The sequence below is a fragment of the Apodemus sylvaticus genome, chromosome 15 (assembly GCF_947179515.1).
Source record: "Apodemus sylvaticus chromosome 15, mApoSyl1.1, whole genome shotgun sequence".
Lineage (NCBI taxonomy): Eukaryota > Metazoa > Chordata > Mammalia > Rodentia > Muridae > Apodemus > Apodemus sylvaticus.
Genome location: NC_067486.1, coordinates 73,964,349 through 73,986,111, shown reverse-complemented (window position 1 = coordinate 73,986,111; position 21,763 = coordinate 73,964,349). Strand labels below are relative to the sequence as shown.

At 39.6% G+C, this 21,763-nt stretch overlaps 1 protein-coding gene across 2 annotated transcripts in view; it reads left to right on the top strand.

The window, feature by feature from the left end:
• Positions 1–21,481, top strand: part of Il1rap (interleukin 1 receptor accessory protein) — a 139,473-nt gene extending 117,992 nt beyond the window's left edge. Inside the window, exons 8-11 of one of the 2 annotated variants that reach the window (XM_052158748.1) lie at positions 579–727; positions 9,052–9,201; positions 10,828–10,971; positions 20,769–21,481. In XM_052158748.1, the coding sequence (XP_052014708.1) occupies positions 579–727; positions 9,052–9,201; positions 10,828–10,971; positions 20,769–21,481 (1,156 nt within the window). Of the gene's footprint in view, positions 1–578; positions 728–9,051; positions 9,202–10,827; positions 10,972–13,524; positions 16,653–20,768 lie in introns of those variants that run through there. The other variant, XM_052158749.1, reaches the window with a different exon arrangement.
• The last annotated feature ends 282 nt before the right edge of the window (positions 21,482–21,763 follow it).

Sequence of the window (21,763 nt, the reverse complement as noted above, 5' to 3'; positions counted from 1 at the left end):
TCATTCTGAGTTATTTCTTCTCTTCCTGTGTTAGGATTCAACTCTACAGTCTCCACATCTCACAAAACCTTCTGCCAGTGTTTGCAAGTCAAACTTCTAGTGACTCTGCACTGCAACAGTTACTATGGGGTTAAAATAGCTCACAGGAGCACTCATCGAGTATTGCTTCAGCGCAGATGCCTGTTCAGCCTTCCAAGTATTCCCGTAAATTATTCATATAATACGCTCCTTCACAAAACAGTTACGATGTGCAAAGTTATTTGACATTGCCCAAAGTACATAGCACTAAATGGCAAAACATGCATCAAAGCCTAAATGAGTCTGATCCAAGACCATTCTTTGCAAGCTGATACAGGCATTGCACCTTAGCATCTAGGTCAAAGATTTAGCTCAGAAGAAAGAGGTGTAGTGAGATTCTAGCATTGGGTTTGTCCAGTGCATGGTAGGACGAGATCCTTGCCAGCACCCCATATGCCCTCCCTCAGGCTTCTAGAGTCCTTTACTTCTGATTAAGAGAGAGAGCATATGCACTGCATGTATCTCACATATATTTTTGATTTGCTTCTCCTTGTGTGTAGTATAAGTTATTCTCCAACTGAAGATGAAACAAGAACTCAGATTTTGAGCATCAAGAAAGTCACCCCTGAGGATCTCAGGCGCAACTATGTCTGTCATGCTCGAAATACCAAAGGGGAAGCTGAGCGAGCAGCCAAGGTGAAACAGAAAGGTAATGGATGCACCCAGCCGATGACTCTGTGAACCCTCAAAATAACACAGTGATGAATAGGAGATAAAGGAGAGAATTCCTGCACCAACATCAGACACAAAGCACTGAGTCAGTTATATGAAAAACCCTAAGAGAAGGCTTCCATCTCTGTGATGATGCTCAGTATGTCGTTCTGATACTGTCAATGCTTTTGTTTCTGAATGTTGGTTGAAAAAATTCCATGAATGCAAGAGTACCATAATAAGCGACAATTCACATCTTAGATAATCATGAAAAATGAAAATATTCCAAGTGAACAAAGATGTAAACAAATTGCTAGCATTGCACATGCTTAGTGAAGCACAAAGATGCCTTTGGAAGTAACTGGAAGCAGAATTCAAGAGTCACAAGAATGATTGTGCCAGATGACCTAATCATTTGGGAATTTTTCCTGAATTATGCACCCACGGCTATTCTTAGAAGTATATAAGAGACTGAAACATGATTAGGAGCCATCTATTTGTGTAGAAAAAGTTAAAGAGGGCAGAGAATACCAATATTAATTAATTAATATTAATTCTCAGAGAATTTAAAATTCACTTCTTAAACATGTGTCAGTGCTTAGGCAGTTTCATTATGTTATAATTGATAAAATAAAACTTACTAAAATATGATTTGGTTTGATAAAATCATTTCTTCATTAACATCTGTATTTTCAACAATAAGAAAAATTATAAATCTTTCTTGTGTAAGATGTTGCTCCTAAAACATATTGCCTAAATTTGTCTTGCTCCTAACACATATCTCAACCAACTGATCTCTTCCAGAGTATTCTCCAGTGGCATGGAGTAAAGTTAACAGTAGCATCACATAGTAATTATGTCATTCTAAAACATCTAAACTCCTCACATTTGATACAATTTATAACATTTATGTAGAAAAAGAAAAGGCTGACATTGTTGCATTTGCATTGGGCTTGAATCCCCTTTTATTATTATTTTTTAAGCCGAGCAATAAGCAAGACACTACCTTGAGCCTTTTGCTCAGATTAGAAAGGAATTGTATGTGGTTCTTAAGAAGTCTTCCAGAGTTTGTTCAGGATGCTCCACTGCTTCCACTCCTTAGAAATCCCTGTAGGGATGGAAGCACAGGATGCCCACAGCTTCACTGTTGGGTGCTGTGGGTACCACAGTATCACTACTGTCTTACCACAGTGGATTACGTGTGTTCTCGCATCATACAGTCCGATGAAACCCTAGTTTCCATGCAGCCTAACTCTCTGATGTCGAAAAAGGCAAACACTGACTGTGTCTTATTGTTTTTTTCATAAAAATGGACAAGCCAATACTAGCACCCCTCAGGTTGTTAAAAAATGTTCAGAAATAGCATTGTTATTAATCTGTGCTATCAACTGTTCAATACATGCTAGCTCTTATTTCTCCAAAGGTTTCATAGGCATTAATTGGCAAAAACCACCGTGTAATCAAATAAATATTATATAGTCTACGTTATGATATAAATCAATTACTTTACTCAAGATCCCTTAGAGTCCTTGATATTTAACATTCCAAATAAAGGTCTTCGGGGGTTTAGATTGCTGCAGGCTGGGTATTTTCAATTGTATTAGAACCCAGATTGCTTAAGTAGAGGGAATTTGGGAGCTTTCTTCTCAGGCATGTATTCTGCAGAGCAGTAATAGATGATGACTTATGTTGATAACTTATCAAAGCCTGGGGTGTAAACGCACACAAAAATAAAGTTTCAGGTGGAGGACATGCACAAGCCTGTCTGCCAGCCTACCTGGGTAGCTACAGTAGCACAGAGTCACTGGCTCTGAGTGTAACTGGACAGCAGTGGGGACAGGATAGAGGCTGTGAAGGGTCACATGACCCACTTGTTCAATGAGTCCTGACACTTGTATTTTACATCTGTACTTCATCAAAACAATGACAAAAAGCACAAACTTGTGGCCCAGGCTTGTTATCCTGCTGTGTGGGAGACTGAGGCAGAAAGTTTAGGAGTTTAGCTCAGCCTTAGCACATTCAGAATTAGCCTTCACTACCTGAAAACCTGTCTCTAAAAACACAAAGAACCAAACAAAAACCATGACATAGGATTAGCCATGAGATAGGTTAATACAGGAATGAGAAGAGTTCATTGGAACTGTCTTTGTCGACAGCACATTTCATTTATTTAGTTACAGTGCTACATAAACATATGAGAGAGCTAAAGCAAGCATGTCACATACAAATGTGCAGTTTTATGATCAGAGAGTGGCAAGGGCTAAGGAGATGTGTGCTTAATCATATGAAAAACCACCAAGCCAGCTGCCAAGGAGGTTTGCTGTTTCACACGGCCACCCACAGTAAGCAGAACCTTCACGTGCTCCCTTTTCTCATCAGTGTGTGGAACTGTCAACTGTTAAACTCTAGCTGTCATAGTATATGAATATTTGCAACTCATTGCAGTTGGTCTCTGAGGCATTGGTGATGCAGAAGGCTTTGGTGTAAGTTCATTGATCAGTAATCATTCTTTCTGCAAGGCCATTAAAAGCCTTCAGTCATGTTCATCCAGATCATTTGCTTTAAATTTAATGTGATATACAACTCATACTATCCACGTACATAGAATACATACAAACACATATGCCTACCCACACATACAAGCACCAACTGCCATCCTTTGTTAACTATAACATTTTTAAATGTTTCCATCCAGCTTGTGAATTTATTTATTTTTTGAAAGACATGTTTTTGCCTATGAACATGAGTGTCTTGCCTGTATAAATATACACATAAAAACACATATATCTAGGTACCATGTTTGGTGTGTGTGTGTGTGTGTGTGTGTGTGTGTGTGTGCCTTCAGAGACCAAAATAAAACCATCAGATACCCTGGAACTGGAGTTAAAGCAGCTGTAAACTACCAGGTAGGTCCTGGGAAATGAACTTCAGTCATATGTGAACCACAGTGCTCTTAAACTACTGGGCCCCGTGAGTTGATGTTTTGATAATCAAAATTCTTAATAATTTGAGGAAGCTCATTTTACTGGTCTCTTTTTTTATGAATTGGGAATTTCTGAATTATGTACTTACCATTCTTTGTTGTGTTAGTTCAAAAGAGATTATGCTCTTTTCAGAGATTTCTCTCTTCTGTTTCGGCTGTGTTCCATCTCAGTCTATTGTTTTTGAGGGCCTGGGTTGCAGATTGACATTTGAGATTGGTGTTGTTCTCTTTCTCCACAGAAATGTTTGTTCTGACATCGTGTTGGACATGCTTCACTTTTTCTTCTTTAATTGTCTTGAAATTTGTTCAAAAAACAAAACAACAAACAACCAATGGGTCTATGACTTTCTGCATCTCTTAAGCAATTGCTTTTATCATCTAGTCTCTAGTCTGTGTTTTGTCTAACACCATTTTTATTAATATTGCTTTAAATTTTTAAATCAGGAATACTGTGCCCCCTCTTTTCTTTTTCAAGATAATTTCACTATTTTAGAAACTACATGATTTTCTTGCATATATCACTACCAACTTAACCAACTTCTAAATAAAATTCTGTTGGGATCTTGATTAGGACTCTATTAAATTTGTGAGGAATATTGATTACAACAATATTGGTTCTACCAATCCAAAAGATAACAGATCTCTGTATATAGTCTTAGTAATTTATTTCATCAATTCAGAAAATATTTTAGTGTACAGAACTTTATTGAATATTATCAAATTTGTCTCTAAATATTTTAATTTTAGCTGTCAGGATATTTTTAAGGTTTCTTCTCTTAATTGCTTATTAATAAAGCACAGAAATACAGCCAATTGATTTTTATATGCTGATCTTCATCTGATCTTCCCAAATTAGGCAGTTGTAACACGGTTTTGCTTGTCTCCTTCCTCTTCTTTTTCCATAAGACAGTGCTTTAGTGTACCACTTTTCTGGTTGTTCTCAAGGATGATCCATCTTTCTCCTAAGGTGGGATGCATGCTCATGGACTGTGTGCATTATTTCCTTGCAATCTTTTCAGAACCTACTGAGACTTTGGTGCCTTACTCTGTCATACGTGATTCATACTAATTTTGAAGAATGCATTTTTTTTCAGATTTTATATTTCTACTTCACTAGAGGGTCGCCATTGGTACTTCCTCTTTACTCTTCACAGTGTTCATTTTTGAAAATATCCACAGTGCTTAACTGGTCATTAAGTCATCTCTGTCAATTCTGGATTCTATTTATACTTGATATTTCTTTAGAAGTTTGGTCCTTTTATTTTTCTCCTAGCCTGTTTTGTCATTATTCTGAGCCAATAGATATATTTTGGAGGAATGTTGAATTGTATTGCAGCCAGTGGTTAACTTGTTAACAATATATATCTGCCTCTTTGGCATCACTGGCTAGCCACTGTCTCTTTGCTCCAATACTGAGGCTCTCACTTCCCCCTAGAACTGCATGTGCTCCTGTGGTTGTTCATTGCCTAGATACTCTCTCTAGAATACAGTAAATGTAAATCCAAGTATCCACAGCTTTGCATTTGGCCACAGACTGAAGTTAACTTCATGCAGATTTCTAGAGTTTATTTTCCACTTAGTTCTCTTCTTTCTGCTACTTAGTCCTTGAAATTCAAAATTCAACATAGTTGGCTTTACTCTTGTATCTCTCCCTAGTTAAAAGCAACTTCCACCTTCTCATGACCAAAATATAAAAAATAACTTCAGTAATTTTTAGAAAAAGAAAGATGTAGTAGCCATGGGCTTATCTTACTCTTACCAGTTATCCAATGTGGAAAGCAAAACAACATTATTTTAGATACTCTGGAGGGAAGACCAGTTCTGTATCAATTACTTCTATTACCAACAGTACGGTCAGAGGTTGTCAGACTCATCAGAGTCTCAGGTTAATTCAGTTTTCTGTTTTGATTTTCATTTAAATCAAGTACTCTTTTGTTAACATTTCAGACAATGGTCATCACCACAATTTCCAAACTTATGGTGAATTTAGCACTGACTAGCCTTGGGCTCTCCAACAGGGGACATTTGAAAGTCCAGGCTGCTGCCTTGTGGAGGGAGATTACAAGCCAACTGCAGCAGTGAAGATAAATAACATGGGTTGCCAAGGACAAAGATGATTATAGAGCCAGAACCCCAAAGGGGACAGGACTGCATTCTTAGGGTTCTGCATTCTTTTAACAACAATGGCTAGCTGGGCATATGGGTTTTAGAGCCAATTTCTAATACAAAACTACAAAGTGAATTCTCATTTGGAGAGTAAAAATAAGCAAATGTCGGCATTTGGCTGTGTTCTAATTGAGACTTTAGTGGAATCGATGAGAGTGGGAGTCCAGCATGGGCAGATTGCATCACTCCTTCCTGTTCTTAAACCTTTTTGTCTGAAATTGCATCAGCGCACAATCATTGTGCTGAATGCCAAGACCTGCAGGGGAAGGACACAAACTGTAGGCTAAGGGTCACTTTTCCCTATAAGGTCACTCTGTTTTACAAGTCAGCTCTGTAGAACACAGCCTGTACATAGTCCCAGACCTTTAAAACAGGAAGCCTGGTGGATTATTTATTTTAAGGGCCAACTATTATGTAATGTTAGGGGATCTTCATTAACAAAATGACTATGGAAAATATAATCTGTAAGTATGATGCATATCACAAGTTTGGAAAAACCAAAATAAAAGATGCAATAGAAATATGAGGTGCCAGAGAGAAATTGATGGGGTAATTGATCCTTCAGTCATTAGCAAGACCTCTATTGGTATTTAGAAAAACACCAAAACTATTTAAAAAATCTTTATCTTGGGGCCAGCATGGGAGCACACCTGACAACAATATTCTACTGGCCAGTTCCAGAGTGTTCCCTGTACTAAATATGTAAATATGCTGGAGTTAGGTCATTGAACTTGAAAGTCAAGGATTTATCCCTAAATTGGGCAACTTTGGACTCAGGTCCACGCTGTTGACCATGTTTTCATAGGAATAAAATATTGTCATCCCCATCCCCACCAAATAACCAATAATCTAACACCTTGACTCTATTACAGCAGGATATACATACTTTTGGAGAACCTGGATGGCAGTCCAGCTCTGGAGAAAATTCTCCCACACCTTGTCCTAGCAGACTCTTGGAATCTACAGTGTTCAGATGCTCACAGCAGCTTTCTTTATGCTTGTTCTCCACTATTAGAGCCTGCCTGCCACAGTCTTGCTCCTTAATCAACCCATCGCACCATCTCCTTTAAATAAAGCATCCGTAAGACTATAAATTAACCAAATGAATTACTCCCTTATTTCCTTACATCCCTGAATCACATTTTTAGCCCTTCCTGTCTCCTCACAGTACTTCTCCCAAGCTTCTGTCAAATACTTGCCAAGGAAGTCATTAGCAAGCCAACCAATACTAACTCCCACTTCATATCCAGCAAACACTGTGTATCTTCTTCAAAGTCTTCAACTGCAGGACCATAGCCAATATAGGAAGTGCATGATGCTTCTGTCATTGATTGGAACACTGGGCTTCTTTGGTTCTCCTAGTGAGAGAAAAACACATAAACAAATAGAGAGTAATAGGCTGCTTCTGGGAAAGTTCTTCGAGCATCAAAGTGACCCAGAGATAGGATGTTCAAAATGGTTTCCCCACAGGAGAACAAGGTCCAGTTTAGCTGGGAGTAGGACGGAGTGCGGAAGCAGGCCCGTTGACAAACAGTTTGATAAATGCTGAAATAAAATCATAAAAAGCATAGACATGTCTGTGCACAAATCTCAGGCCAAAAAGAACTGTTCTGTTGGTTGAAGATGATAGAAAATAAAGACATACACAAATGAACTTGAAAAATAAAGAAAGGAAAGACATATTCTGGCCAGAAGTCATACCCTAGTCACAGCACGTTGCTGGCTTTCTCTGATACCTTTGAGAAAAGGGGGATTGGAATGAAGTGGGTAGTGACTGGAGAATGGTTAATAAAACATGAGGCAGTGTTGAGAGGGCTTATGAATTAATACCTCATTTTAAATAAATTGAGTATTGTCTCACTCTATCTCTGATACTTCCATAAAGCCTCTCTGATGCCCACCATGTAAAAAGTAAGTAGATAATGAGGAAACAGTCAAAGCTCAGAGAATGAAAGTCAGTCTCTATAGTGGTTTGTCATAGAACTGTGAACTTGGCAAATACTCGAGCCAAATAATACTCGCCATTATTTAGACTGACCCATTTCTACCCAGTGAAAATACTAGGTTTGAAGCTTCTTTTTAAATTAAAGGAAGGAATCAACTTTTTCTGATACTGATATTAGACAGATGGTGGCATCAAAACTAATAGACACATTATGATTGTTTTTGCCAAGTTGCTTTCTTTTTTTTTTAATTCTTTTTTTTTAATTTTTTTATTCGATATAATTTATTTATTCGATAACATTTCAAATGATTTCCCCTTTTCTAGCCCCCCACTCCCCAAACTTCCCGTAAGCCCCCTTCTCTTCCCCTGTCCTCCCACCCACCCCTTCCCACTTCCCCGTTCTGGTTTTGCCGCATACTGTTTCACTGAGTCTTTCCAGAATAAGGGGCCACTCCTCCTTTCTTCTTGTACCTCATTTGATGTGTGGATTATGTTTTGGGTATTCCAGTTTTCTAGGTTAATAACCACTTATTAGTGAGTGCATACCATGAATCACCTTTTGAGTCTGGGTTACCTCACTTAGTATGATGTTCTCTAGCTCCATCCATTTGCCTAAGAATTTCATGAATTCATTGTTTCTAATGGCTGAATAGTACTCCATTGTGTAGATATACCACATTTGCTGATGGGCCTTCTAATGTTTCTCGGGAGCACACTGCAGGAAGTGATCGGTCACAAGATATAATACTCTCAAAGCTATCGTTGACCCAGAACTGTGGCACATTGCTGCAGCCTCTGTACACAGGTGGCTGAAGCAGGACAATGGTAACTTGGTGCCATATAGCAAGAGCATCTCCATTTATATATGGCTGGGCATATTCCTCAGTGGCAGAGCATTCGCCTAGCATGATCAAGGCCCTATGGTGAGTTGAATTTGATAACCTTCCTGGAAATCTTTCCCAATGATAAGATCCTATATAATTTTGTATGCATGTAGTATCTATTCAAATCACTGAATAATCTAAAGCACTTTCTGTGATAGAATCAATAAACAACAATGAAAATGAGTAAAGAAGTAAGGATGCCTAATCTATTGTCACATGGCCTCATTAACATGTGTGCATGACTTAGCTGCATGGCTGATCCAGCCATTAAGAATATGGTGGGTAACTGACCACTAAATGGAAGTTCATTATCATCATTATTTTTATCTTGTCATTTGCTGTAGTCATACCTCCAAGGTACACAGTAGAACTTGCCTGTGGTTTTGGAGCCACGGTCTTTCTGGTAGTGGTTCTCATCGTGGTCTACCATGTTTACTGGCTGGAGATGGTCCTCTTTTACCGGGCTCATTTTGGAACAGATGAAACAATTCTTGGTAAGTAATGGAAGTGTCCTACAAATCACTTGTATCACTGTCTTCAGAAAGCATGTTTTCTTAATAAATGAACCATTAAGATCAAGAATCATATTGTCTCTTATTTCAGCTCTTACTAGTAAGAATAAATCTTTCCAAGGGTACACTGTTGACCATTCTTGATAGATATGTGATTTAATCTAGATTAGCATTGTCCATATAAAAAATGTGATGTATATCATGCATGAAATTTAAAATTTTACCCAGTGATTCAAAGAGTACAAGCCAAAATAAATATTTGATTTAATATTCTCACATTATTATTTCAGAATTAAAATTATTTTTAGAAGTTAATGAGCTATTATTCTACAGCCTTTTTGGCACTGAAAGTACTGAAAACTCAGAACATTGCTTTGCAATCATGGCACATCGCCATCCCAACAGCTGCGTTCCAACGGTCAACAGACACATGTGATTCTTGGGTACTGATAGGACAGTTCAAATTCACAGTCTTTTGTTTTGCTTTGTTTGCCCCTTTGTGTTTTGACACAGTGTCTCATTGTATAGCCCGGGCTGAACACAATCCTGAGTGCTGGGATTGTAGCCATGAACCACCACTTCCAGATGTAGGTTCAGATGCTGTATTCAAGGGCAGACCCGTGGATCTACAGCATCCTGGTCATCCAAAGCATGTTTAACTGTAGAACCAAAGCCTGACTTAACCTGAACCAGAACTTACACTTTAACAATGCCTCCAAGTGACCCACCCATACATTAGAGTTTTAAATTATCTTTTACTTTGGCTCTCACTATTTAAAAAAAAAAAAAACTTTCTATTGTGTATTCCTTGCAGAAATTTTCTTGGCAGTATAAATGAGGTATTTGAGTCTATACTGACAGAGAAGGAGAAATAGACCATGCTGTAAGATTTTATCTAATTCACCATGCTTTGGGAATAAACACATAATCTATATTTTTAATGACTCATGAATTTTATTAAGCAGGTTTAGCAATGATCAATATATTGAACCTAAACATAACTTAATTCTAGTTCTTTTAAGGTATAATTTAGTCAGTTTCAAAGTCTTTCTCAATTTAGGTTCTAATGTATTAGTGGGTATTTTTCTAGAACACTGAGTAGAAATTTCTTGCCTGACATTAGCCACTGGTGCTTTTGATGTTCATCCCTGTTCACTTAAGTCAAAAGGCAGTCTTCACCTGCTACAGTGTCAGCTCCCTGAGATGAGAGTAGAAGATACAGCAGACACTGTTTGAATTTCCATAGCCATTTGCCATGAGTACTGTCAACACTACAAAAGCGGAGAGATGGCTCAGTGGTTAAGAGCACTGACTGCTCTTCCAGAGGTCCTGAGTTCAAATCCCAGCAACCACGTGGTGGCTCACAACCATCCATAATGAGATCTGACCCCCTCTTCTGGATTGTCTGAAGACAGTTATGGTGTACTTACATATAATAAACAAATCTTTAAAAAAAAATTGAAACAGGAGAGAGAGGGGGGAAAGAGATAAAAGAAGGTAAAAAGAGGAAAGAACATGTCTAACACCCAGAAGTTAGATTTAAGAAAGCAAAAGAACAGTTTGAGAAGTTTTTCTAATTTACATTGGCTATGTGTTTCCTTTTGCTAGATGGAAAGGAGTATGATATTTATGTTTCCTATGCAAGAAATGCGGAAGAAGAGGAGTTTGTGTTATTGACACTACGAGGAGTTTTGGAGAATGAGTTTGGATACAAGCTGTGCATCTTCGACAGAGACAGCCTGCCAGGGGGAAGTAAGTATTTCTGAGGAGCAACAGTGGTCCCATCCTGAACAGACAGTGGATCCTGAGCTTTGGTGCACGCATGGGTTGTAGCTCAGTGTTGGTATTCAGATACTGAACATACAATTCCTTCAATAATACAGTCTTCTATAGAGAAGTGGGAAGGTTCCAACCCCAGTGTTAGGTGTACACTGCTCAGTTATGGCTTAAAAACATTCCCTTGCAATCTTTAAGTACTCCTTGTCAGAAAGGAGCCAGTCCTTAGGAAGTCTATCTCACTGGAAGGCAGATGTTTAAGAAGTGTCAGGCTGATGTGCATTAGGGTTATTTTTTTTTTTAATATTTTCTTTTACAAACCGAAAGTATAGAAAATGCTACTTTACAAAGACTGAGATTTCCTCAGTTTAAATGGAACTGAGTTACAGGACAGAGAGCGTGAAGCATTTCCCTGTTGATACAGCATGCCCAGTGCTCTTCTTCAACATATTCTTTCATCTGTGCAAACAAGCTAGTGCCACTCAAATCTGCCTTTCTTTGTTTGCATCTCTTTTTCTATCAGTGTGTATGTTTGAGTTTTAGCTTAAAACATGCAAGGCCATTGCGTTCTAGCAAGTTTTACAAGGAAAAGCTTTAACTACTGAATATTTTTACAAAATCAATGCCTCCTCTTTTGAAGTCCAAATGGTAGCAAAGTCATGGTTCATTTGGGGGATTTGTAGCAAGCTCATCTCATCGGCAACCATGTTTGATCTCTCACACGCCTCTGCTGTTCAGATTGAGTGCACTGCCTCCCATCTGGAGCATCTTTTTGGTTTTTGATTTTTACCCCTCCCCCTTGGTAATAAGTTTACATTAGCTAGTTTATGGTTTTTTTTTTTTTTCGTTTTGTTTTTTGGGTGTGGATAGTTGATACCTGGGATAGTCATAGTTTTTTTTTCTCATTTTTGAGCTAGTGAATTAGCCACCTTATTTGCCTAAACATCCCTCACTCAAAGACTATGCTTATGTTCCACAGATGATTCTCCTTGAGTGTTATTACATCATGAATTGATCGCCTACATGGTTAAAGGCAAAATTACACTCATATTAATACTTAATTTGCCCAACTCATTCATGTTCCTATTCCTATTTATTCCTCCACAAAGCTGATCATAATATCTACTATGTGAAAAGGGATGAAAAGCTCTGTAGTACATAGCTGGGTAAGACCTTCCACAGGGTGCTGACAGTCCTTTGAAGAATGCATAATTATTCTTGCATCTTGTAGGGCCTGTTCCCTTTAGATCCTTTTTGCTGCTCTTGCTGAGGCCATTTTGCCTTTGGACCTCTTTCTGTGCTTATACATGGTCAGTCACCAGTGGAAATGTTTAGAGTAAACACATCCCCATCCCTGGATTCTCCCCAGAGCTGCACATGTTAGATTTTAATTGGCAAGTCTTTCCCCGTTACTTCTGCACTTGTGAAGATTAAGAATGGAAATGAGTGTTGGGGGTGGGAGGTGGAGTGTGCTATAGGTTTCCACATCACCACTGCACTGCCTGGAGCTAGTGAACGTCTCTCCTCTGGATGAAGGATTATGTGGGTCTCCCTCTGCATCTGTGAGGAGATAGATTTGTCCCAAGAATTTAGTGACAGGAATTAATCAGAGCCCTTGAATACAATTAGGCTGTATTTCCATTTTCTGAACTTATTTTTCAACTTGGAGAAAGCAATTGAAAGTTAGTAAATGCAAAACACATCAGCTAGCAGTAGCTGATGAAGGACTGCCCAGTGAGAACTGGAGGTTAAAGAGAAATGTGCATGTTTTACTTTCATCTCCACAACAGAGAAAACTGAGGAGCTGATGGGGGAATACACTCTTGCCAAGATGCCGTTTGCGTCAGTCACTAATTTAGCAACAGTGACATCAGTTGGCATCAGGAAAGTACACATCAGCACACACACACACATGCGTGCGCGCGCACACACACACACACACACAGAGAGAGAGAGAGAGAGAGAGAGAGAGAGAGAGAGAGAAAGAGAAAGAGAGAAAGAAAGAGAAAGGAAGAGAGAGTGTGTGTCAAATTCATCTTTCTGACATTTCCTTGTGTCCTTGGTTAGCTGCAGCTGCAACTTGGGGGCTGCGACTCTGCAGTCAAAGTATTCTGCTTGAATACTTTTCATAAAAGATAGTTCATTCTTTCAGGAGCCTCTTTGTCTGGGCTACAACACTATTTGAAGAAACTGATGTCACTACAATATATCTATTCCATCTGGTTCAAATAGTGCCTTTGAGGACTGTGTGACAGCAATCTACCATATTCCAACATACTTTGATTTTAGTTATTTGGAAATGTTTTGGGAGTGGGGCATTTATATATGGCTCCATTTTTCCTCAGCAGAGTGACATTCTGGAGACAGTGTGGTTAGATTGAAGAGGAAGTCACTAGGGGTGTCGCTGAAAGAGCTGTTTCAGCCTTGAGTCCCAGGCTGTCGGTCCAAGTTCCCTGCCTTCCAACCTTCAGCTCAGTGTGTCAGGTAGATCTTGGCCAACACTAATCCCCATGGTGTTTTCTTTCCCAGTTGTCACAGATGAGACCCTGAGCTTCATTCAGAAAAGCAGACGACTCCTGGTTGTCCTAAGCCCCAACTACGTGCTCCAGGGAACACAAGCCCTCCTGGAGCTCAAGGCTGGCCTAGAAAATATGGCCTCCCGGGGCAACATCAACGTCATTTTAGTGCAGTACAAAGCTGTGAAGGACATGAAGGTGAAAGAGCTGAAGCGGGCTAAGACGGTGCTCACGGTCATTAAATGGAAAGGGGAGAAATCCAAGTATCCTCAGGGCAGGTTCTGGAAGCAGCTGCAGGTGGCCATGCCAGTGAAGAAGAGTCCCCGGTGGTCTAGCAGTGACAAGCAGGGTCTCTCCTACTCATCCCTGAAAAACGTATGAAAGGGAAAGTGAGGGGGTGAAAAGAACAAAGGTGTTCATGGGAGGAAGGGCCCCCTCTTCCCTCCTAGGATGTGGCTTCATAGACAGAAAAAGAGTCCTGTCTAAGCCCCCTCGGAGGAAACCATTCTGGTACTGTTACAGTTGGCAGCTCTGTTTCTCAGCAATACTAAGGGTTACAGTGATGGACTCCACAGTCCATCGCCAGTTCTAAAAGCCATTATGTCTTTACAAGTAAAGATGTGTCTCATGCATCCTCCCCCTCTGTTCTCCCCTCTTTTCGAATCTCTTTGTAAAAATCTCACCGTTTGGGAGCTACTTTGTCCAGTGACTCAAAACTCCGTTTAAAGATACGTTACCTGCTGACAGGAGTATTGCCTGTTTCTCAGTAGGACTCTCCTTTAATTTTCTTTTCTTTTCCGTTATCCATTAAGCATGTAATCAGGGACTAAACCTGTGTGTGCTGAGGCTATTTCAATCCTTTGCTTCTGTGTCTGTTGCATCTACCACCTCAGCAAGACTAACAGTCAAACTACAGCTGTTCTTCATGACTGATTAAGTGGCATACTGCCTTCCTGCTACTAAACCCCATTTTCTCTCATCTCAGGTAATGGATGTCATATTTATAAACTTGAAAAAGCCATGGCTTTTGTTTTTATCATAGTAATTTCTCAACTGTCTACAGATAGACAGGTCTGTACTTGTCCCTTTATCTCCCGACCTATTGCATCTATCATTCATATCTCATAGGCAGTGCCACACTTGGTGCAGTCTGAGGGGAAGCTTTTAATGGTGCTAATGGAGAGTGAGAAAATGCACAAAATGCTCTCTGGGCAGTTTTCCCATGGGAAGAGAGCAGAGACGAGAATGCTTGCCGTTTGTTTGTTAATTCAGACCTTACTAATGGGAAAACCAGGAAAGTGGTTAATCCTCACTCATTCACACACCTCTTCATTATGAAGTGGAGGTGAGAGGTACTGAGTTTCCTTTTGGCATTACTATACCAAAAGAATGACTATTCATGATAATTAATTGTCTAGTACCTGTTGTACCTTGCGACAAATGAGTCACTCTGCAAGTCATTAATAATGAAGTGGTTTTATTAGTTTCAAGCAGAATTTCACTATTGCTAAGACTTGTAAAAGTGAAAACCAAGTACAAAATTTACATTTAAAGAGGCCAATTTCTATTTCATATCTAACATGTGTATATCTGTATATACACATATACATATATATGATCTCTGTACACATGAATTTTATATGTTTATGTATATAGAAGTGTCCACAAATTACATGTATGTGTGTATATCCACCTGCCTATAAATTATCTATGTGTATTATTTTGGGCTATACATAATCACACACATACATCTTTCAATAGCCATTGGCAAACTATTAAAAGCCAGTAGAACTAGTGTTCAGTCTTTAAATTATGTTAATAATGTTATGGTTTTGTGTTGATGTTTTCATTTCATTCCTGTTCCATTTGTGAATTCCTGGCTCTCTGTATATAGTTGTCATAGTTCCTGCCTCCCCTAAATTAATATGAACGAATTAGCGCCTCAACAGTTGTTCTGGGTTGCAGGGGAATCTCTTGTCTGTCAACCTCCCATTGCCACTGCTCGTCAGTGGTCATCTGATATTGCTTCTGGTTCCACTTTATTCCCTGAAGACACATTTAGAATCAAAGTTATATTAAACTATGAGGACCCATGAAGAAAAACAGATATACTTATTAAGGAGTCTGAGTATCCTATGACGCATGACTCATAATTTAAGGAAGACCTTATCCAAGTTTTGTTAATAATGTTAATAAGCAATTCTAAAATTATCTATTAATTATTTGTCAGTACTGAAGTCCACAGTTAACTATTGCTTTATGTTAGAATTATTGAGTACTTTAAATTGAAAAGAGTTCCCCTCTGATCCTTGACTCAAAACGATGATATAGTATCGTTCTTGCATCTAACCTTTTAGAAGTGCTAATGCTTTTTTTGGTATTTCAAATAATTGCCATTTCTACTAATAACCCTTTAAGCACAGTACCAGAGAAGTTCTACATAAGCTTTGAATGTTAACTCCATAGGTTATGGGAAAGCTCATCACCACAGGTGGTTCCCTCTGTACTGTGTAGTTTTTGCACAGTTGGACTCTATATTCATCCCAGCCACAATTATGTCACCTCCATGTTTTTCTATTTATGGTCCCTTCTTATTCTGAGCCCACTCTAGTGCTATAGTGTAAAGTATATCATATACAAATAGCCTATCTCATTCTAAGTGAACTTAATTTCAAGGCTCTTCTTGTCTGTGTTTCAGAAGATGCTCCAAACAGAACAGCAGACTGGGGGTGGGGGAGGGGAGGAAGGCTCACACTAGTATTTTAGAGGACAAGAAAACACATCATGTCTCTTGTTTATAAAAATAAAAAAGTCATGGTTTTAAATTTATGATAATGAGAACTTCTGTACCCAGGTAAACAAAGAACCCTGCTATACAGAGTATATACTTATACAGCCACATGTGATTTAATTCTCTTTTGTACCTTAGATGAGTCCCAGAAATTCTAATAATAAAAAGTACTGTTTTGTATTGAGAAACAAAAGGATCACTCCACTTGTTAACTACCCATTTGTTTCCATAGGTTTTAGTACTTTAAGACCATTTTTTTCATTTTATTCATAAGCATGTGTATTTTCCATTTTCATTTGATTTGTATATTTACATATTTTTGCAATAAACCATTTATTTTCACCTTTGAATTTTATTTTGTGCATGTGTTTTGTGTCCTTATCTTTATGTTTGGGCTTAAGAAATAAGAGTAAAAGGAATGATAATATTTATAAAAATGAAATAAAATAAAAGACATTATAGTAGTTAACTATTTATTGAGGAAAGGCTAAAGAAAATGTGAACTTTATATAAAGAGTATTCCTTTGCATATAAGTAAAGAACTGCTTAAACACAATGACTTGTTCAGTGCTCTAGGATGGGGTATACATGTATGGATTGAGGGATACAGAAACCACAGTTGGTGGTGCTTTAAAACAAAAGCACACTTATGTCTCTGGTTGTAGTTTCAACCTCTGGTAATGTACAGACAACTCTTTCCAATCACAAAAGGATGGAGCCCAGATGCATGGACCAAACTCATGAGCAAACAGGTTTCTACTTAATTAATAAACAACTGTCAGGCAGGGTTGAATGATAACAGAACTCTCTACTGTGCACATATAGATGCCCCATTACAGGAAATATACATGGTATTCCATTTTGTGTTTGGATGTTTTACATTGGATGAATGGTAACCAGTCTTAAGTGGTTCACTCTTCAGTGGTGACCATATAGAAGACTCAATAATGGCATTGCATGAGTGTCATCAACCTGTCTATCATTTGCTTAATTAAATTTCTTAAGACACTTTCTCCATCCAGTTGTGTACAACACTAACTAGATATTTTATGCAAGCAAGATTTGAAGCATGGTATGGAAGATGTGGTCAGCACCTGATCTTCTTTAATCAAGTATTCTTTTTAAGGATTTAAAAAATTAAATTGTTCCATGTTTATTTTCTATCCCCATGCGTGGGTGTGTGGGGTAAGTATGAGTGGAGGGTGGGGACAGCTCCCAGGAATCAGTTTTCATGCCCTGCATAGGGATTGAACACAGATTGACAGGCACCTTTACCTGCCAACCCAACCTTACAATCACACTGTCCTCTTTCAAATGGAAATCTTCCACTTTCTTGAAAGGTATGGGGTTTTTTGGTTGTTTTTTGGTTGTTTGTTTGTTTGTTTGGGTTTTTGTTTTGTTTTGTTTTGTTTTTTTGCAATCCGAAAGTCCCAAGACAATGTTTAAGATATGTGTTTTATTTTCATTCATGGCTATCCCATTGAAAAGAACAGTCGTTTTCCTAACATAATCATTGTGATGCTGTTACATACACACTTACGGGATTTGATTGCTTAAGTTTGTTGAATATCTAGCCATTGGATCCTAAAATTTCTCTTGATGCAGGGAGAGCAGCAGAACCCTCACACATGTGTTCTCTAATGTATTAAAGGCGATTTCATAAAACCTAAGTCAAGCGAGCTACCAAAGTACATATGTACCCATGTATGCATGGCTGCATACACACACGTGACTCTTGAGAACTGAAAACATTATGTTTATCTTTCAACATCAGAACAGCAACAGGGAAAGCCTTCCAATTCTCAGTTCAACAAGTTAAATTCACTCATTACAGAGTGACTCAGGAATAAGGATCCTAGCTTCCTCATTCCTGTATAGTTCATGAATACCAAACTCACTGCAAACTCTCAGGGTCTCCATATACTGAAGAAAAGTAAACAGAGATTCAATAATGGCGGGAATACTGGCTGGCATATGTTGTAACACTTTGGGCACTAAGAGTCACATGGGTGGACTTTCTTTCCCTTAATTATATTTTCTAAGCCGCTGCATCTCACAGTTAGTTAGTGCTGCATTAATTTGAAGACCCCGCCCTCTTTGGGGTCCATCTATATATCCCACCAGCAAACTTTAGAATGGAATGCTCTGCCAGAAGTCTTAATTAATTGATTGATTCTTAACCACAATAGTGGTATTCGGCTCTTTAACTGACCCAGGCCTCTTCTTTACACACACACACATACACACGCAAAAGACAAAAGAAAATTGAAGCAACAAAGAAGTGAGGATGTGAAGGAAGGATCAAGATCAGAAAGAAATTTTGGTTGATAAAAGACCAGTACTGTGTCCAATGTCCAACGTGTTTTTGGTTTTTTGTTTTGTTTTGTTTTTGTGGGTTTTCCTTGTTTGGTTGTTTTTTGTTTTTTGGGAGTTTTTTGGTTTTTGTTTTTTTTGGGGGGGGGGGGGGCTTTGGCTTTTGGTTTCAAGACAGGGTTTCTCTGTATAGCCCTGGCTCTCCTGAAACTCACTCTGTAGACCAGGCTGACCTCAAAGTCAGACATCCACCTGCCTGCCTCTGCCTCCCAAGTGCTGAGATTAAAGGTGTGCACCACCACTGCCCAGCCTAAAGTGTTAGTTGAATACCTCTGGCCAGTTGTAACTGAGGATGTAGGGAGGCAGTAATTCCCTTAATATTCTGCCAATCAAAGGTTCTCAAGAAGTAGCAATGTTCATTGTTATTCAAAATATTATCCTAGAAGACATATATACAAATGAAATTACTCTTCACAGGCATGTGATAAGGGATGGTAGTTCTTGAAATCAAGTCTTTTACAGAGTAAGAGGAGATAGCTGAAGTCACTTAACACAGTGGTAAGAAAAAAGTTCAGTAACATCACAATAGTGCGCAGATCTTTGGGACATTAGAAGATATAGGATCTAAGACCACCAGATAAAACTTATGGAAATAAAAAATCCAAAACAAGAAATGATTTACAAGCTAAGAAAAAGAGAGTAAGTCAGCTTTTTTTTTTTTTTTTAATAGTTCATTTAATTCAAAGTTATGATAGGGGACGATCTTCTCATGAAGACAACATCTTCAATGGAAGGGGTGTATTCTGTAGGGAAAGACATTAAATTAAAGATATCCCTCTTCCCTTTTTTCTTTTCATATGCTAATTGACCATTAGTTTTTCTCTCTTCCCCTCATTATTTTCCTATTCTTCTTATATCCAAATTGCAGCTCCCTTCTCCTCCCAGCTCCCACTCACACACACCCTCCCTCAGCACATCCTCTTCACCTCTGAGAAGGGGGAAGTGCCTTTGGGCTCCAACCGACCCTGGCACTTCAAGCCTCTGCAGGACTAGGCATATCCTCTCACAGTGAGCACACACTGAGGCTAGGGGAACAGGATCCACAGGCAGGCAACAGGTTCAGGGACAGTGGTGGAAGGACTAGCATCAAAACCAAGCTGCACATCTGTTACAAATATGTGCAGGGGAGGTAGGCCCAGCCATTGTGTGCTCTGTGGTTGGTGGTTCAGTCTCTGAGTCCTCAGTACCCAGGTTAGTAGATTCTTTTGGTCTTCTTGTAGAATCCCTATCTCTTCTGGATTCCTCCGTTCTTCCCCCTAACCTTTCCACAGATTTCCCACCTCTGTCTAATGTTTACATGTGGTTCTCAGCATCTGTTGCAGTTAGTGGCTGGGTGAAGCCTCTCTCAGGACAGCTATGCAGGGCTCCTGTCTTCAAGCATAACAGTGTATCATTAATAGTGTTAGGGGTTGGGTTTTGCCCGTGTGGGACTGGTCTCAAGTCAGGCTAGTAGTCATTGCTTGCCATTCCTTGAGTCCCTGCTCTGTCTTTGTCCCTGCACTTCTTGAAGGCAGGATACATACTGGGTCGAAGGTTTTGTGGGTAGATTAGTGTCCTTGTCCTGACACTACAAGTTCTGCCCGGCTATAGGTTGTCCACCTCAGGCTCCAAATTCCTACTTCTAGGAGTCTCAGCTAGAGTCCTCCTAGACTCCCTGGAGCCTCTCCCATCCTAGGTCTCTGGAATATCCTAGAGATGCCCCCTCCAGGCCAACTTCCATGTACTCCCTACATTCCTGCCTAACTCCCCAGCTATCCCTATACCTGATACCCACTTCCCTCACCCATCCCCTCGCGGTTATCTCTCAGTTCCCTCCATCCACCTTCGACGACTGTTTTATTTCTCCTTCTGAGCGAGATTCAAGCATTCTCTCTTAAAGGCCCCTCCTTCTTTCTTACAAGAAACAAAATCTTCCCAATTGTCAGTACAGGCGGTGTGGATGAGATTACTTGATTTCTCAACTTTGATAGATTAGTAATAATACCCTATATTTTCAAAACTGTTCACGCCCGTCTTTTGTAAACAGGACAATGACTAACTGGGCATGGAGTCATCAATACCAGATGCTATGCTATCTTTCCATTTCCCTGTAGATACCGTGGAAGCAGTGTTTGATTTCATTCAGCGGAGCCGAAGGATGATTGTTGTCCTGAGCCCGGACTATGTGACAGAAAAGAGCATCAGCATGTTGGAGTTTAAACTGGGTGTCATGTGCCAGAACTCCATCTCCACTAAGCTCATCGTGGTGGAATATCGTCCGCTTGAGCAACCCCACCCGGGCATCACGCAGCTGAAGGAGTCTGTGTCTTTTGTAAGCTGGAAGGGAGAAAAGTCCAAACATTCTGGCTCCAAGTTCTGGAAGGCCTTGCGCTTGGCTCTTCCCCTGAGAAGTCTGAGTGCCAGCTCGGGCTGGAATGAGAGCTGTTCGTCTCAGTCTGACATCAGTCTGGATCACGTTCAGAGGAGAAGTCGTTTGAAAGAGCCCCCAGAACTCCGAAGCACAGAGAGGGCGTCTGGAGCAGGGCCAGCCCCAGGCACCATGTCCAAGCACCGAGGGAAGCCCTCGGCAGCCTGTCGCTGCTGTGTCACCTACTGTGAAGGAGAAAGTCACCTCAGGAGCAAGAGCCGGGCAGAGATGCACACTCATCCCCAGTGGGAAACACACCTCTGTAAGCCTGCTCTCCAAGAGTCTCAAAGTCAGTGGATACAAAATGGCACCCGATCCGAACCCGCTCCCCAGATCTCAGCGCTTACACTCCACCACTTTACAGATTTATCCAATAACAACGACTTTTATATCCTATAATCATTTTATTTGGAGGGTAGTGGCTGCTATTTCTACCAACTCTCTTTGGGTCACAAACTTTTGGGAATAATTGACATTTTTAATCATTTAATAGACTATCAGATTTGTGTCCCTCTTTTATTGATTTTTTTTTAAAAACTATTTATTTCTAGGAGACAAAAGACCTGAAGCACCTGTATCCAGTTATTGCCTCTAACGGCCTTGGAAGAGCACACTCTTCTCGGGCCCTAGAAGGTCAGTATTTAAAGTTGCTTAGAGTCTGATCTTGCCACGTGGTTCAAA